This window comes from Mustela nivalis (genome assembly GCF_964662115.1).
Source record: "Mustela nivalis genome assembly, chromosome: 1".
NCBI lineage: Eukaryota > Metazoa > Chordata > Mammalia > Carnivora > Mustelidae > Mustela > Mustela nivalis.
Window position 1 is genome coordinate 48622382 of NC_139020.1, and position 18269 is coordinate 48640650.

At 36.0% G+C, this 18269-nt stretch overlaps 1 protein-coding gene across 1 annotated transcript; it reads left to right on the forward strand.

Annotated features, from left to right (window-relative positions):
- Window positions 1-187: 187 nt before the first annotated feature.
- PCNP (PEST proteolytic signal containing nuclear protein) lies at window positions 188-16464 on the forward strand. Its single transcript, XM_082696455.1, has 5 exons — window positions 188-351; window positions 6253-6467; window positions 9493-9567; window positions 13459-13514; window positions 14662-16464. Exons 1-5 carry the CDS (start codon window positions 225-227, stop codon window positions 14786-14788), a joined length of 600 nt encoding a protein of 199 aa, XP_082552581.1. The 5' UTR covers window positions 188-224; the 3' UTR covers window positions 14789-16464.
- Window positions 16465-18269: the final 1805 nt, after the last annotated feature.

The following is an 18269-nucleotide window of genomic DNA, read 5'->3' on the forward strand; positions in this document are numbered from 1 at the left end:
GCAGTGTGGTGCCCCCCATATCTCCCCCACTTCTCTGGACCATAAATCCTAAGTAAGCTCTAGCTCTAACCAGTCCCCCATAAACACGCAGTCCAACCCTCCCCGCTCTTCGTTCAAAGGCGACTCGCAGATGATGTCACATCCACTTCCGTTTCCAAAATGGCCTCTTTCCACTTTCCAAGGCCGCTCTACGCTGCTGCCTCGTTGGCTAGCTCCGAAACTCAATGGTTGCTGGGCGGGGCCGTGACGTCCTTGGCGTGGCTGCAGGGGAGGCCGCGGCGGGGAAAATGGCGGACGGGAAGGCGGGAGAGGAGAAGCCTGAGAAACCGCAGCGAGCTGGAGCCGCCGGAGGTGAACACAACCCCAGCGTTGCGGGCTGCGTGGGATACTCTGGGCCTTTCTTTGAGGTCCCCGGGGTGGGGGGTGTAGGAAGGGGGCGAGAATGGGCGGATCTGGTGCTCACCCGGCCAGGTGCTGGGCCCAGACGAGACCCGGGCACGCCCGACGCGGCCCTTTGAGATCCGGGCCCACATCGCCTCCTTGCCGGGGGAGAGCCGGCCACTGTCCGTCACCTGCTGGCCCCACCGGAGGCCCTGCTTCCGAGGAGAAGGCATATGGGTACCAGAAAGGGGGACGGAACTCGGGGTGGGACCGGGAGCGGCAGCGCAGGAGCCGCTACCGCCACACCGGAGGCGCACAGCACACAAAACACACACGCGCACACACACAGTGGGAGTCACCGAGCAGTGGCTGCAGGAACTGGGCGCAGGCCGAGTTTCCGACGGTGCTGGCTTCTCAGTTACACCTGGGAGTTACTGGGCTTCTCCCTTTTCGCCGAGGAGGTGGACCTCGGCCTTTTATTTTCAAGCTGAATGCTGACCCTGTAACGGCCTGAGTCGAGATGGAGGAAAAGAATGCCTTTGCCTGCCCTCCTGTTTAAACTGCGGGGTCTAGGGTTAGGGTTTGACTGCCTTTAAAGTGCCTGCTTTTTCTGAGTTAGGCTATTATTGCTAGCTAACCTCATGACAGATATTTAGGTGGCTTACTAGGCTAGTGCGACTTTTCCTGCATTTTGTTACGATGCGAACTCAGGTTACAGCTATCTTCATTCTGTATCCTCCACCCCCGTAAATTTGGGCCTTGTGCATGAGGGGAAAGAAGCATCTCTCCAGCCCCCCCCCCCCCGCCTTGTCGGAACAAGGCAAGTCACTTAACACGTGCGAGGTGATCATAATATCTTTTTAGAACGTTTTAAGTATTACTCTCTATTCTGACTCCTTCAAATCTTATATCTGAAATTATTTAGTTTGAGAAAATATCGAAGATTAATAGCATATGAAGGCAGTTATTAGGACGTTACTAACGTGACGTTTAATGTGAATTGCCTTGGGAACAAAAACTGAGAAAAACGTAACGTTCAGTTACTTAATTAAACAGCAATTTAAACCGTATAGTACTATCTCATTAGGGTTGGGTCCCCCCCCAAAATCATCTGAGGTATTATTGAGTAAAATGATAAAAAACTAATAGTGTGAGGAAAACCAAAGATCTGTAACCTAAGGAAAGAATCTTAACTGTCTTTCAGACTATCTTTTAACTTTGTAGAATAGCTTTTTAAGTGTCTTGAGAGTATTGAAGATGTGTTTAATGTGTTACCAAAATGTACCTTAAGTGTCAGCATAACTGGACTGTGTAATTTATCCATCACCCTTTCAGTTAGGGGTAGTTAACTCTAGTGTGACTGTTGATGTTTCTATTGTAGCATGTTTTTGTATGCGGGGTGGTAGTATAAAGTTAACTTGGATGATATCAAAAATTACGGTATCCTTTGTGGTGATTTAAAATAAGTAGTCCTTTCATAACTTTGTCGTAATATGCCTTCAATGTGCCTGCCTTAACAAGAAGATAGTGCTGTTGCATATAAATCGATTTTGAATGTCAGATAAAAACATGTAATACTGTGGATTTGCTGAATTGCTAATTTTGTGGCAAGTTGGCACTATTTTGAAACACTCTCAAGTTTGTCTTACTGAGCTGATTTTTAGCTCCTGTTGAACAGTCCAGTAAGTTGGGAGTGTAACTTTTTGTAAGTAGTTATGAATGAATTTATGTCAGTAAGAGAAGCTATGTACTTGAACTTGTTCTCACCTTAAAGAAGAGGATAATGCTAAAGATAAGGCTTTGGGCAGATTTTTATTCTTTCTTCAGCTACATTTTTGTGGCTCATTGAAACAGAGATCTTAGAAAACTGTCCATATCAAAATCATGACCATCTTGTGCTATTTTAAGCTGAGAACTACTTTAATGAAAGTGACATTATCCCAGCCACTAAGAGGGTCTTGAATATGTTCTCATTTAAGCTGAATACAAATGGATTAAGCTGAATACAAATGGATTATGAAGGATAGATCCTTATGGACTTAAACTTTCTTATTAGGTACTTTTTTTTTTTTTTTAAGTAAGGTAACTTTGTCCTCCAAGGGCCACCTTTCCTCTCCTGCTACTCAGTGGAATAGAAAAAAAAATGCTAGTACCATGTGTCATTTGATTTCACATTAACTACACACTTTGTTAGCTCAGAGTGAATGCAAACTAGATAAAAATCCCTTTTATTAAAATATTCCTTGATGAAGAATCTAGTACATTTATATAATTTTATGCATGTTTTGCTATAAATTTTGATTCTCTTATTTTTAGAAAACTGATCACGTATTTACTCATTCTTTAAAATATAAGCCATGTTGCTAAGAATTTTCACATTGCTAATCCATGGTCATGTAAAAATTTTATTTTCCGTGGTCCAAAATACAAAGATCCCATTAAATAAAATAATTCCCATTAAATGAAAACAACAGTTCTTGATTAAAAGCCCCCAATGCTAAAGTGTAGTACATGTTGTATTTAAAGAAAAACACTTTAGGGGCGCCTGGGTGGCTTAGTAGTTAAGTGTCTGCCTTTGGCCCAGGTCATGATCCCAGGGTTCTGAGATGGAGCCCCACATCAGGCTCCCTGCTTGGGGGGAAGCCTGCTTCTCCCTCTCCCACTCCCCGCTGCTTGTGTTCCCTCTCTCGCTGTCTCTCTCTCTGTCAAATAAATAAATAAAGTCTTTAAAAAAATAAAAACACTCTAATGTACCTAGAAATTAAGGCTCATATTTAGTGACTTATTTCAAAGTTCACATTAGGTTGAAATAACTTTCTGATGAGCTCTATATAGACTTGTAGAATCTGTAATAACAGTCACATTGATGATAACGTAGATTTGGGTGTCACACTTTTCCATTTTCATTGCTTACTCCATTTGCTTTATTTCCTAAGTATTTTGTGTATTTTATTACATAATTGTTAGAGGATGATTACCTAAAGGTAAAATAAAAGCTCCAATCCATCTGACACATTGAGCCATTTAAGGTTAAGTAATGAGTACTAATAGTACACCCACCTTCTTTCTTCACTCCTTTTCCCCTCATCTCTTCTCTGAAGTGTGGATATTTTCAAAGCTATTATGTATTTACAGTGGCTTAAAAAAAAAAAAAAGAAAACCCCAACAAACTTCTTTAGAGTTGAACATAGCTAGTTATTTACTATGTCCAAAAATAATTTGCTGGATCTGCAATCAGTCATGTTTATTTATTTATTATTACTATTATTTTTTAAGATTTTATTCATTTATCAGAGAGAAAGAGCGCACAAGCAGAAGAGGCAGGCAGAGGGAGAAGCAGACTCCCCACTGAGCAAGGAGCCCCATGCAAGATTCAATTCCAGGACCTAGGATCATGATCTGAGCCTCAGGGAGACACTTAACTGAATGAGCCACCCAGGCATCCCTGGAATTAGTCATGTTTAGAAATAAGCTGTTAGACATAGTATGTTCTATTTCCAGAATGGACCTGAGATGTGGGTGGTCTTAATAGATTGCCTCTTAAGGTGACAAGAAAGCGGTGTGAATAAAATTGAATTGCTTCCAGTTGATTACTTAATTAGTGGTAGTTTTCCCAACTTCCCTGTTCATGCTGCCTTTTCTACAGCAGTGTCTATAGAAATTTTCTCTTTAGCATCGTGTGATTGGGCAGATAGTATTGTGTTCCATATATTATCACATACTAACTCAGCCAGTTGTCACTCTTAATGGTATTAATATTATAATGAGATTAATGTTCTTCACTTTGTTTATTATTTATGCTTTAGTTTTTCTAGATTCTTTGTTCCAGAATTATTTTCTGGGTAAAAGGAGACCTAGAATTAAGAAAAGATAGGTTGTTGTTGTTGTTTTTTTTTTTTTTAAAAGAACTGGAAATCTTGACTAATTATGTGTAGCTCTTAGGTCACAGTTCAGAGAACAGAGTATATTGCTGTCAAGACTGAATGTTCTTTATGCCATTTGTTTTGATGTTTTTCACAGTTTGTGTTTGCCCAAAACTTGTTCCTTAGTGTATAGATTGTTTCTTTATGTAAATGCAGTGCATTTTCTATATGTTTTTATGTGTTCCCATATATAGAGACTGCATTTTCAATTTTAGTCAGTCACAAAGAAATAGTTATCATTGTTTAGGTTCTACAGTAAAACTCATACTTGATTAAAACTGTAAATATAATGCAGAATAAAATTTAAAATAATGCTTTTAGTTCTATACTTAGGCTTTGAAACCACTAATGTTGTCATAATACAGTCTTTTTTTTTAAGAAATTCTAAATTAACTTTTTTAAAGATTTTATTTGTTTATTTGAGAGAGAGACCATGGGGGGTCAGAGGGAGAGGGAGAAGCAGACTCCCCACTGAGCGGGGAGCCCAGTACAACTAGATCCCAGGACCCTGAGATCTTGACCTGAGCTTAAGGCAAACACTTAATCTACTGAGCCTTCCTGGTGCCCCTAGAAATTCTAAATTGATTTCTGTATTTCAGCTATTAAATATTGATCTTACATCCTTCAAGTACTTTTGTAATTGCATATTTAAATAAGTAAATGGCACTTCCAGCAACTATTCCAGTGCTGTCTTTGTCTCCTAAGGAAATCCCCAAACATCTAATCCTTCTTAATTCCTCCCCTACATTTTATTACAGCTTTCACCCCCTTCCAAAGGGAATAAAGAGTTCTGTTATCTTTCCTCTAAACAAAATTAGATGTTCTGTTCAAAGTGCTTATTATTCTAGAGACCTCATGATTTCAAAATTATATAGATTGAGAGCTCTCATTTCTGGATATTTTAATCTGTTACTTGTCCATCTATTTGTGTTTGATTTTGCACTTTCCCCCCCATTCTAGTTGTTTGTCCTGTTAACTGTTGTCAGGGCTATTGCTTAGAGCATCTTCTCTTCATAAATAAACTGTTTAGCAGAAAACATTCTATAGGGCGAATTGGGGAAAGAAAATAAAATTTTTAGTCAACCATATTTCTGTGTTACCATTCAGTATGTTCTTAAATAGCTTTCTAGTGTAAAAGACCAAAGATACTCAAGATGCTAATTTATTTTGTCACTGATTAATACAAATACAAGCAAAATCACTGAAAACCATCTTGTATTCCAAATTTACATATGGCTTTATTTGAAATTTTAATGAGTTCATCTTTCTTTCTTGAGAAAAAGTAGTGTGTAAACCTAAAACTGATTGTTAAAATAGGTGATAATTAAGGTTTCAGAGTAAAATTAAATCACATAAAAGGGAATGACTTGATGTCTTCCTTCAGTTTCCTTTTCAACTCTAAAAATTGTGTGAGAGGTACATGAGGAGCACATCACTCAAGAAACTTACTCCAGGCTGTATTAACATTGTAGTTCTGGTAATAAGCTATTCATAACTAGGTATTCTGTATAACTAGTAGTACATAATTGAAGAATGTCAGAATTTATTAATCAAATGTATTATTCTGTGATGTGACCAGTTGCTCACAACCTAGTTTGTGTAGAAGAACTTACAGACCTTAATTTCTAAAAAGCAAAATCCCACAAATGATTAATTATATAACTTTTATAATAGTGTTTAGTTGAAGGGTCCTAGATTTTGTGAACTCTGTGTTTATAATTTTAAATTGCTCTGTATTTTATGCTAGTTAATTCATGGGAGCCTCTTCTACTGCCACACAATCTCAGTTCCTGCTGTATACTCTAACAAACAGTGGAAGAGACTGTTGGGTCAGTAGGTGACAACTGCAGAGGTATCTTCCTTATAACGATGATTTTTGAGGTTGCTGCTCCCATCAATCTGCTCAGTAAAAATAGCTCATCTTGGTAAGTTGTTTCGACTTCACCAGGACCTGAAGAAGAAGCAGAAAAACCTGTGAAAACTAAGACTGTTTCTTCCAGTAATGGAGGGGAAAGTTCCAGTCGCAGCGCTGAGAAGCGATCAGCTGAAGAAGAAGCTGCAGACCTCCCAACAAAACCTACAAAGATCTCCAAGTTTGGATTTGCCATAGGTAGTCAGACGACAAAGAAAGCCTCAGCCATATCCATCAAACTTGGATCAAGTGTGAGTTGTTATTTTACCTGTATGATGTTCAAAATGGGACTTAAAAATTTGTTTCAGGAACTTGCTTATAGGGGATTATGGAAAATTGAGTCTAAAAAGGTACATTAGTGCGTGAACTTACATGTAAGTATTTAAGAAGTTACTAGCTCTGCATTCAAGAATGATGTGGCTATATTATAACTCCAGAAAACTTTTTTTAAAAAGGTTTGGAATAGGAGAAGGAGTAACTATATAAGCAATATATGATTTAGAAAGTAACAGCTTAGAATTTTTCCAAATTGAGCAAAAACTCTGAAAAATATTTTCAGAAAGAATTTATTTTTCTTATCTTTCAATTCTGGTAATATTAAAAATATCTGTAGAAATCAGTACTAGTGAGGTGTTACTTAATAAGAACATCCTATTACTTTGGAGCTACAAATGGACACTGAGCCATGTTGTCCTATTAGGATCAACTTTTGAGTCTTTGTTTTAAATATAAAACTTGAATTATTAATAATTTTTAACCATGGAGTATCTGGAAAGTTTTGAAATGCTAGATTGAAACATGAAGTTTCTAGATTTGACTATTTCTGACCTACAAAAGTGACAATTTCATATGTTCCAACCACATAGATCTTTAAGAAAAAATGCTTAGTGTATTATTGTTAGCTTTAGAAAATAGTTACATTCTTGTATAAGGAAAATAATCCTGAAATTATTAAGATTATTGCTTTTGAATTGTTTATTCATATCTGTTCTGTGAAAATTAATGTTCATTTACCAGATGCATATAGCTTTATTTGTGTGTTTGATGTTTCATTCAGAGACCTTAAGGATATAATGTGGATCAGGTTTCCGCCAGAGTCCGTGTGTTTGAGTTACACTTCTGATTTCTCAGAACTCTTACTCCCACCCTATGTTGTTTTGCCTTTATTTTCTTCCTTTCTTTAAAAAATGGATTCTGGACAAAAGATATGCAGCTTTTAAGTTCATTACTTCATGACTTTTCTTCCTATTTGAGTGATTCTTTCTGTTCAGTTTTTTTTTTTTTTAATGAAGTTGCATAGACCAACTGCATAAATATTTGTAGGATTTTTTTGATAGCCATTAAACATGTATTCTCATATACACCTTCATATGGATGTTACTTTTGATAACAGGTTTTTCTGTGGTCAGCACACCCCTAAATTAGATACCCAAATCCCCACTTTTTCTAAATCATTAACATGATTTAGTAATTGTTGATCATTTTAGATAGGAGGATTTTGTTGATAAAACCTATTCAGTAAACCTTTTAAATCTTTGGAAAACAAAAACCTGTTTTTATCAGGTAAACTTTATTATAAACAGGGTCATCTTGGGGAAGTGAGTTTTAAGATAGAAAAAATAGTTGAAACTATTGCTTTTGATTTTATGATATGAAAAGGCAGTTGATCAACAGGCACTTACTTGTGTCATCTGTTGTATGTACATCAAACACCAGATGTATTTAAAAGAGTAAAGGATATTTCTAGAGTCTCTATGCATAATCTCCAAGTTAACATTTTTATTCCTTCAAAAGCAAACATAAAAAAGCATTTGTGTTCTAGAAGAAAGAGTGCTTCATTTTGTTTCAGTAGATCAGAGAAGTTTTCACTGATGAGGTGATGTTTGAGTTAGGTTTAACTGTAGACAGGAGGCAAAGGGCATCTCAGATAAAAAGAGTTTTGTGCAAAAGCAGTTTAGATGTGAAGCCATTCAGGAAGTTGTAGTTGGAAAGTGGTATCCAAATGTAGGGGTAGAAAGCCCCCCAAATAAGACCACAGAACGGAATCATAAAGGACTTACATAATATAGTTTTGTTTTATTTAAGTTCTATCAGAGCTATGGGAACAACACATTTTCATTTTAGAGATAATCATTCTGGTAGCATTATAGAGGATTAGAGGGAGGAAACACAGAAGGTGGGGAGATGGTATTTCTAACAGTAGTTGAGACAAGTAATGCTAAGGGGCCTTAAGTGTCAGTAGTTGATGGGAATGCAGAGGGAGATGAGGGAGGGAATGCAGATAGAGATTTAAGCAACAGGACTTCACAATTGAATGCAAGTTGAGGAAAATGTTTTCTGGCTTAGGTACTTAGAACATTGGGAAACTAAAGTACCCATTGGGGTTCTAAGTGGAGCTATCCAGGAGGCGTGTTGCATCCTATTTGGGGCAGACATAGGATTTGGAAGTTAAAACTATGGGAGTGAATGGAGTTGACTAGCGAAGTACAGAGAAGGAAAGGAAAAATCCCTAAGGATAGAATCTGGGGTGCCTGTCATTTAAGGGGGGATCAGGAGGAAACAAAGAGGGATCAAAAGATCAGAGAATTAGAATAGCCTCTAAAAAGCATTGTCAAAGAAGTCAAGGTAGGAGTGTTTAAAAAAGTAGCTGGTGATTAGAGTCAAAAGTGGTGCACTGGTTATTGGTGACCCTATAGAACCAAGGTCACCCAATTCTAGGTGAGAAGCCGTGGGGCAATGAGAGGAAACCAGATTGCAGTAGTTTGAAGATAAAATGGATGATGAGAGGATGAAGATAATGTGGACAACTGAACTCAGAAACTTAGGTTAGATTGAAGAGAACCACGTTTATAGGCTATAGGGCAGAAAGCTAACCAGTAGAGAGATGAGTCTTGGTGTCTTTTATGTTCTCAAGGCACACTGCAGTTCATTTTTTGTTACTGTGGTAAAATACTACTAATCATTTTCTTTTACCTTTTCCAGATACCCCTTAGCTAAATGATACTCTATATCCTGACTAGAAAATGTTTTACAGGATGAAAATAAATGGACACATAATTAATAGAGATAAAGCTACCCATTGATAACCAGATTTTTAAAAACAAAAAATGGATTTCTTTGAAGTTTTTTCTGAGTTCTTTACTATAGGTTTCTATGAAAACATAAAATCAAGTCTTTTAAAATAAGTTATTTGTATCTTTAAGCATGCCTATAAAAACATTATATGATATGTTTTTTTAACATTATGTGATACTTCTTAATGTGTTTTTTCTTCAGAAGCCTAAAGAAACTGTTCCAACACTTGCTCCAAAAACCCTTTCAGTAGCAGCAGCTTTTAATGAAGATGAAGATGTAAGTCAACAACTAGTTTTATTTTACTTTAACCAGTTCTTCAAGGAAGATGTTAGTGGCTAATTATAGGTTGTATTAATGGTACTAGTGAATTTTCTTTGTAATTCTGAATAGTTGTGTGTGTGATGTCTACAAAATCTGCATATTTCTATTGATTTTATTTTGTTGTAGGATTATTTAAAATACTGCCTTTGGGAGCAGTCAAGTTAAGAATCAAATCAACAAGGGCTTCTGGGTGGTTCAGTTGGTTAAGTGTCTGACTCTTGATCTTGGTTCAGGTCTTGATCTTAAATTCATGAGTTTGAGCCACACACTGGGCGTGGAGCCTACTTCAAAAAAGAAAAAAAAAAGAGAAATAAACAAATGCTTATTATGAACAATAGTGGTACACATATGTGCTAGGACATATGTAGGGTCCAAAACCAGAAATTTAATGCTGCTGTCTTTAATAATTCTGTAGTTGGAGTCTTCAGTGGTGAAATCATGCATGCATTCAGCTTTGAAAAGGCAGCTATAATGCTTTCTCTGGTATCCCCAAGAAGAATAGCTAATAGTGCAGGTGATTCTGCTAGAAGTCTGTTCAATAAGCAGGTGTTCCAGAGTGAGCATGAGTTGCTCATCTGCTGTTCCCTTAGGCAGTCCTAGTTTCCTTATGCCTCTCACAGTGTCCCTCTCTTATGCTTATCAATAACATATGATGTGGAATGTTAAGCATCATTTTGACTGATTCTTCTCTTTGATTTCTGACTTTAGAAACTAATCCCCACTTAAAATGTGACCCCATTGTATAACAGTTAAGTATTAACAGGGTACATGAGCAATTGCTCCCAAAAGCAGTATGGTTAAGAATTAATACATTCTGAGGAGCATACTGTAGACTGAAGTGATTGGGAAGAATATATAGAGAAGAAATAGGAGTTGGATACCAAAACATTAGGCAGCGTTGTGACAAACCTAGGACTACTTTTATAAGTTAAGAGTTTTAAGAGCAGTAAATACATGGCAGCTGCAATTGACTGGACTGGAGATTTCTGTGGAGAAGTTTGGGCAAGGATGACTATGGAATGATTGGAGCCCAAATCAGGTAAAGAATTACTGTAGTTATCAATGTGTTCTTTGGACTTACTCATTTTACACATTGGAGTGATTTCTGTATGGTAGGCACAGTGAGATTATAAAGATAAATCAGACATGTTCCTCTAGGAATTCAGACTAGCGGGGCATAAAATAGTACAAAATAAAAATCAAAAGTATCTGAAGACATAAAGTGGTATGGAAATTCAGGGAAGGAAGAGAATCTGAGTAACTAGATGCAACAGCATGGAAAGACCATGACTACTAGACTGGCAATGGGAAGACGTGGATTCTTTTCCTGTCTTGTCTAGTTACTAACCAGTAGAAAACCTATGAATAAGTCACTTCGCCTTTGGGAGCCTTAGTTTTTCAGCTATAAAATGAAGACTCAGTTTAAATCATGTATTTTTAAACTACTACTCAGAGTTCTGGGATTCTGTGGAAATGTCTCAGGAGCTCCTGTGGTGTTAAGTGATCCCTAACAAGCATGACTCTAGTCTACTGCCCTCTTTTTCACTCGTAGCTATTCTTTAATCTGTTTTATACTTAGGGACCCAAATAAGATTTTATTGAGGAAAAGAATATTTCAACCCCCTCAAAAAAAGTTTGAAAAATACAAATTTAATAGTATTTAATGTTTTCTGTCATCTCTAATATTCTTAAGAGACTAGGTAGCTCTTTTTTGGTATGTAAAGAATGTATGAGGGACAGACATTATAGGAAGAAGGGAACAGCATATGCAAAAGAAGGGAGGCTGGAAAAGCTCCTGCATCATAGTACTAGTTTTGAACACCTCACAGTTTGGACATCTTTTCCCGTAACTTTATCTTCCCTATATTCCTGTGAATCATGTAATGTAGTTATTCCCATTCTGCAAATGGAGAAATTAACAAATTGATGGTGAAGGATATAAACTTTAACTTGTCTCTTAGATAAAAGAATGTGTGCTTGGTTTTTCCTTTTTCTGCAGACCACAGTTAAGTAACCTTGAATATATATTAGTATGTTGGACAATGAGGGCATCCATTTAATTAATTTTGAAATTTAAAAATATATTTTTAGTTGTGGTCTTCTTAGTCTCCTTTAGTTTGGACAATTCTTGGGTCTTTCTGTTTTATGGCATTAACGTTTTTGAAAAGTTCAGGTCAGTTATTTTGTAAAATGTCCTTTGAAAAAGAAAGGATACATGAAAATACATAATTTTTTAAACACTCCCATGAGTGTTAGCATCCATTGATTATTCCTGGCAGAATCTGTTATTATGAATGTTTGCCAAATTATGATTTTTCTCATTGTTTTACCTCTTTCACATTTATTGTCTCTTCCTGTAAGGAAGAGCTTTTCCTTATATATGTAAGTGTAGGTTTGTGGATTCTTTATTCTATAGGTAGTAATGCCCAAATTGTCTCACATTTGACCAGGAGAAGCTCCTTTAGTCTAGATCTTAAGGATACTCTTTTTAAAAAGAATATTTAGGGGTTCCTGGCTGGCTCAGTTGGTAGACCATGCATGTAATTCTTGATCTCAGGGTCATGAGTTAAAGCCCCATGTCAGTCGTGGTGCCTACTTAAAAATAAAAAGAAGCTCACCAGTAAAATTTATACATAAAAATAGACCTAAAATGAATTTAACTTATGTATCTTTTTAACATCTTTAGAAGTATGGAAAGAATGACCTTTAAAGATACTTTTTAGTAAAAGAGACATTTTTAGAAGGAGCAATACCGGGACGCCTGGGTGGCTCAGTTGGTTAAGCAGCTGCCTTCGGCTCGGGTCATGATCCCAGCGTCCTGGGATCGAGTCCCACATCAGGCTCCTTGCTCAGTGGGGAGCCTGCTTCTCCCTCTGCCTCTGCCTGCCATTCTTTCTGCCTGTGCTTTCTCTCTCCCTCTCTCCCTCTGATAAATAAAATCTTTAAAAAAAAAAAAAAAGAAGAAGAAGGAGCAATACCATAAAGTTGTTAAGAATCTTTGCTTGGAACACTTTCTTTTCTTTCTTTTTTTTTTTTTTTAATTTATTTGACAGACAGGGATAGAGGGAACACAAGTAGGAGGAGTATGAGAGGAAGAAGCAGGCTTCCTGCTGAGCTGGGAGCCAGATGGGGGATGGGGGAAGGTGGCAGGTCAGGGAAGGTGGCGGAAGGTGGCGGCTCCATCTCAGGACCCCAAGATCATGACTTGGGCCACCCTGGTGCCCCAAGAATCTTTGCTTTGGCATCCAGCTGTATTGCTATTAGCTTTTTAACTTTGGACGAATTACCCTTGTTTATCTCATTTTAATTTTAAAAATGCAAATGATGATAATTATCCTTACCTAGTAGGATTATTAGGGGTTTTTTTTGTTTTTCTTTTAAAGATCTGTTAGAGAGTGCAAATGAGCTGGCACATGCATGAGTCAGGGGAGGGGCAGAGGAAGAGAATCCCCAAGCCAACTACACCCCCACCCCCCAGTGAGGAACCCAACTCAGGGCTTGATTCCACCACCCTGAGATCAAGACCCAAATGCTCAGTGAGCTGAGCCACCCAGTGCCCTGAGGATTGTTAAGGGTTTAAAAGAGAGCATATTAAAGCACTTAGCAAAATGTATACCGCACAGTAAACAAGTGGTTTGAGTTCTAGGAGGTCTATTTATGCAGAGTCAGCACACTTGAAGATCTGTGTTTCTTTTAAAAATGTAGTTAAGGTAAATACTTTTCTTCTTTTACCAAAATTTATAGTATGGAAAATGCTAGAAGACTTCAATACAAAATTCAGTATTATTAGTTATCAAGTGAATTTAATAAACCTGTAATGTATCATCTTTTTTTTTCCTCCTCCAGAGTGAGCCAGAGGAAATGCCTCCAGAAGCAAAGATGAGGATGAAGAATATTGGAAGGTATATATTTGTTTATAAAAATTGTTAAGAATGATTTTTTAAAATGAACTTTAGTGTTTAGGCTTTTCTTGCATAGTTGGACAAAGTAGTTTTGTTTTGTGAGCTATCAGTGATCTTATTTTCTGTCCTGGAAAGGGAAATTGAATACCTTATTGAAAAACAATAATTCTAAGGATATTTCTTTTCAAATACATATAATCTTTATTTTCTTCAGACATATGTGAGAAATGTTTCTGATCTAAAATTTAAGATTTTTCAGTATTAAAAAAAAGGCTTTCACTCATTCACCTGTCATATTATTCTCTACATTTAATCTTGATGGTACATGCCCTTTTTTCCTTTTGTAATGAAGGTGCCAAATACCAAAATAAGACAAGTGTTTTGATTTTTAACTTTCCGCCATGGTTCTTTTGTCATGGAAATAACATTAATATCAAGTTAACATAATGTCTATTTTCTTTGTATACATAAATAGGTAACTTAGAGGCTAGTCAGAAAGTTTGGATTTAAAGCAACTCATAGTTTGTCCCCATTTCTGCCAAATTATAAACTCATAGACAACCAGGTCCATATGCAAGCATCCATTTCAGACTTGGGGTCTAGGATTCAAATAGGAACAGTCCCAGTGACTGTCTACGTACTTTCCTTTCATACTGGAACCTAAAGTAAGAAATACATCTGACTGTAACCCAGTTTGTTTGTTTATATATTTGAAAACATATCAAAGAGGTAAAATTGAAACAAATCTATTACAGACAGTGAACCTTTTTATGTGTTATTAATATGTCTTCATGTTTTTCTTCTATTTTCATTTTTTATAAATGCTGATGGCAAGCCATCAGTTGATTTCATGACCCTGTTAAAGGGTTTCAAGCAACAGTTTTAAAAACTGTTGTGGTTGCCACCCTTAGCTATATGTCAGAATCACCTTAGGTGTTAAACAAGTTGGTCTTCTCAGACCTACTGAATCTGAAATTTTAGGACTGGGTCTTACAGAAAGGATATTAAAAAAAAAAATCTTTAGGGGCTTTTGATACTCAGCCTCTGTTCATAATAGGTACTAAACAAATATGTTTTGAATGAATTAAAAACATGACCCGAAAGGCTTTATGTAACTTTTAAATAAATTTCATATCTTTTAACACAGGGATACACCAACATCAGCAGGACCAAACTCCTTCAATAAAGGAAAGCATGGTTTTTCTGATAACCAGAAGCTCTGGGAACGAAATATAAAATCTCATCTTGGAAATGTCCATGACCAAGACAATTAAATGATGTGTTGAAATTGGGGTGTGGGGGTGGGTGTAAAGTTAAAAGGAACAGTTTCCTTTTTTAAAGAATGGTATAAGACTATCTTTGGAGCCGCCTTTTTTTTTTTTTTTTTTTTTTTTAAAGATTGAGTGGTACACTAATAAATGAGAGTTTGAAATTAGAGGTAATTTATGTTTTATATACAGATTTCAAGACATTTGCTAATTTTGTAGTTTCATGTGATTAGTTTCCAAAGGTTACAGATAATAAAAAATCAGAAATGGTACCTTTCTAAGAATTGCATATTTTTTTAGACACAACTATTAGCACATTAAGAGGAACGCAAAAAGTTATCGTCTATTAACCTGCAAGCAATTACTCTTAACTCCCTTATTAACCTAAAGTGTCTGGCTCCCAGGAACAGCCTTATAGAGAGGGAGTATTGTATTGGGAAGAAAATGTTACTGACCTATGACTGAAAAAAGTACGTTAGATAAAATTAAAATACGGCTTTTTTCCCCCCTAATGGGCATTTGTTTTGTTTCAAGTCATTGTAAACTAGATATTGCATTGCTATCAGTTGGTACAGATGCTTAGCTCTTCAAAAAATTTTTTTTAATTTTATGTAAATTGTTGAGTATTGGAAATAGCCCACTTCACTTTAATGGGTCTTGTCTACCTTAGTCTTCAAAGACCATTTGCTACCAAAGTAAATCAGTATTTTGAATGTGCTTCTCTTGGTTTTTGTTACTAGCTAGTTCCTGTAAGCATTTCCACCAGATCTTGAGGCAAATCGTAAGGAAGCTGTTTCTTTTAAAATACAAACCACCACCAAAAATTTAAATGTACATAATACTTAAATATTTGGCTGTTTTTATTTTTAAAAGGTAGAACCACCAAAAAAACAACATTGTATGAAGGTGAAAATGAGAAAGATGCACTTGCTATAACTTTGTTTAAGCTTAATTTAAGTTACTAACTTGTGAAAGCAAATTTGATTTGAACCTAATGCAAGAATTATTTTAGTACAGTAATATGGTTTATTTGAAGTGTATACATATTAACCAGTGGCCTCTCAAAAGCACATTTTAGGTACCGAAGAAAGAAAATGCATCTTTAAACATATCTTATGGATTCGTTGACCACATATATGTTGTTAGACCTATGTATTCTAGGGTTTTTTTTTTAAATTCTTGTATAAATTATTTTTTAATGTGACCGTTAAATACATCTTTAAAAGCTTCGTCACAAATAAAAGAAACAGTATAATGATTTCTTTGAATACTCCTGCAGTGCTTAATTTGGAGGCAGCTTCAGACTATTTTATTGGTGGTAACTACTTGCTGAGCTCTTTTAATAGGTAATAACTCCGGAGAAGCAGCCTGTATATATATATTCCTAACATTTTGTTCATTTGCATTTAAGTTTAGAGTAAGCCCCAAGTAAAACAATGGAAATGTATATAGAACTATTAGTTCTTACATGATTTAATTATATCAAGATACATGAATTTAACTTGCTTTAATGTAGGCAAACTTTCCACTTTTGTCCATTTTACTGCTTATGTTAAAATAACATCCCTCTCCTACTTACTCTTTTCTTGACTCAAGTGAAATATTAACCTAAGGTCAAGATGGGAGAGAAACGACTGAGATGAATGTCTTTACTAAAATACCAATAAATTTGTCAAACTCAATAGTGTTCTTATTTTCTATTCCATGTAATTGTTGCTGGGTTTTTTGTTTTTTTGTTTTTGTTTTTGTTTTTTAATAAAAAAGAAGATTGTTGGCCAAAGTAATGAGAAATTTAAAATTAGTATTATTGGAGTCTACCTAACTTAGCACATAGTTCTATAGCATTATAGTATCTGGGGTTGGAAAAGACTTAATCCACATCCTCCCTCTCCTTCACTGCCAAAGTGTTTCTGTCCTGTGCTGTAGAAAATCCTGCCAAGGCATATCTTTGAAAATCCTTAAGTGTTAGGTTAGAAGGTAGTGTCTACCATCCATTGGTTCCATTTCATGTGTTCGAAATAATTTATATGGCTGCTGCCCAGTAGGTCAGGTCCTAGTAAATAACAAATTGAGCTACATTTTAGAATTAAGACTCATTCCAGTTTCAATAATTACAAATGAAGGCTGTGGGTTTTCAAATGTTTTTCTTAGATCTCATAATCAAGGTTAGCTTCACTTAGTGTGGAGGGAAGTTACTTTCCTGGTCATGTGAAGGTACTTCTTTGAATTTTAAACTTCATTCAGACTTAGAAAATATTGTGAAAGTATTACAAGGTATTTTCATATTCTCCAAATGTTATTCTTAAGTAACTATAGGACAATTGTCACAATCAGGGAATTAACATTATTATAATACTTTGCTGTATTACTTTGTATTTTGTCCTGCAGACTTTTTTCACATTTCACCATTTGCTCCATTACTGTCTTTGTAGTCAAAGATCCACTTCATTATCCCACATGGTGTAGTTGTTACCTGTCTCTCTTTAGTCCTTTAATCTGGAACACTTCAGTGTTTGTCTTTCATGACGTTAGATTTTTTTAAAACGATAGGGCAATTATTGTAAAAGATCCTCAGTTGGGGGTTTGCCTGCTATTTCCTCATGATTAAATTCAGTTTATAAATTTTTGGCAAGAATAGCACAGAACTGATGTGTCCCCAGAGTAGCAGCAAGTGCATGATTTAATTTGTTCTATTGCTAGTAATGTTAATAATGATCACTTGCTTAAGGTGTTGTCTGCCAGATTTCTCCACTGTCAAATTACTGTTTTCTTTGTAATTAGTAAGTATCTTGGGAAATTCTTGGGACCCTGTTTCTCATACTATTGGCCACTAATAGGGCAGGTATTCATTTTTTTTTCCTGAAACAGTTGTTAGTATAGTATTTGCCAAGTGATGGTTTGCTATTCCCAACATTTCTTCTGCTTTTAGTAGTTGAAATTCTGCTATGAGAAAGCCCCCTCTTCATTTTTTATTTATTTTACTGATAATAGGCCTGTGTATCCTTATATTATTCTTTAGGTTACATTATTTATTTTGTAGTAAAGAATGTCTCAGGCTTGCCCATACAAACCCCTTCCAGTTGACCCTCATGTCTTTTTGATGTCTCTGTCCTTTTAATACTTCCTTCATTTCTGGCACCAAAATATACACTGCACCTATCTTGGATTTTTCCCTTTTCCAGCCCTGGAATTAGTGATTTCTCTAAGCATCCATGGTTCCTTCTAGAAACAGTGGTGTTTAGAAATCAAAGTCAGTACTAGATGTGCTCATTGATACTGAGGTACCATTGTTTCTAGCCTGCTTAACAGAGCTAGAAAGTATCTGTAATGTACACATCTATATTTATTTCTAGATCAATATGTATGTGTGTATATGTATGTATATATTATATGTACATGTATTTCCATTAATTCATATTGCTATTTCCCCTACCAGACCCAACACCAGAATTCATTCTAGTCTTCCTGTATTTGAAACTTACCCAAT

Coding starts and splice junctions, on each gene's coding strand:
- PCNP (XM_082696455.1), top strand. CDS start 225: ATGGTTGCTGGGCGGGGCCGTGACGTCCTTGGCGTGGCTGCAGGGGAG. Junction 352..6,252: donor GCGAGCTGGAGCCGCCGGAG/GTGAACACAACC, acceptor CGACTTCACCAG/GACCTGAAGAAGAAGCAGAA. Junction 6,468..9,492: donor CCATCAAACTTGGATCAAGT/GTGAGTTGTTAT, acceptor TTTTTTCTTCAG/AAGCCTAAAGAAACTGTTCC.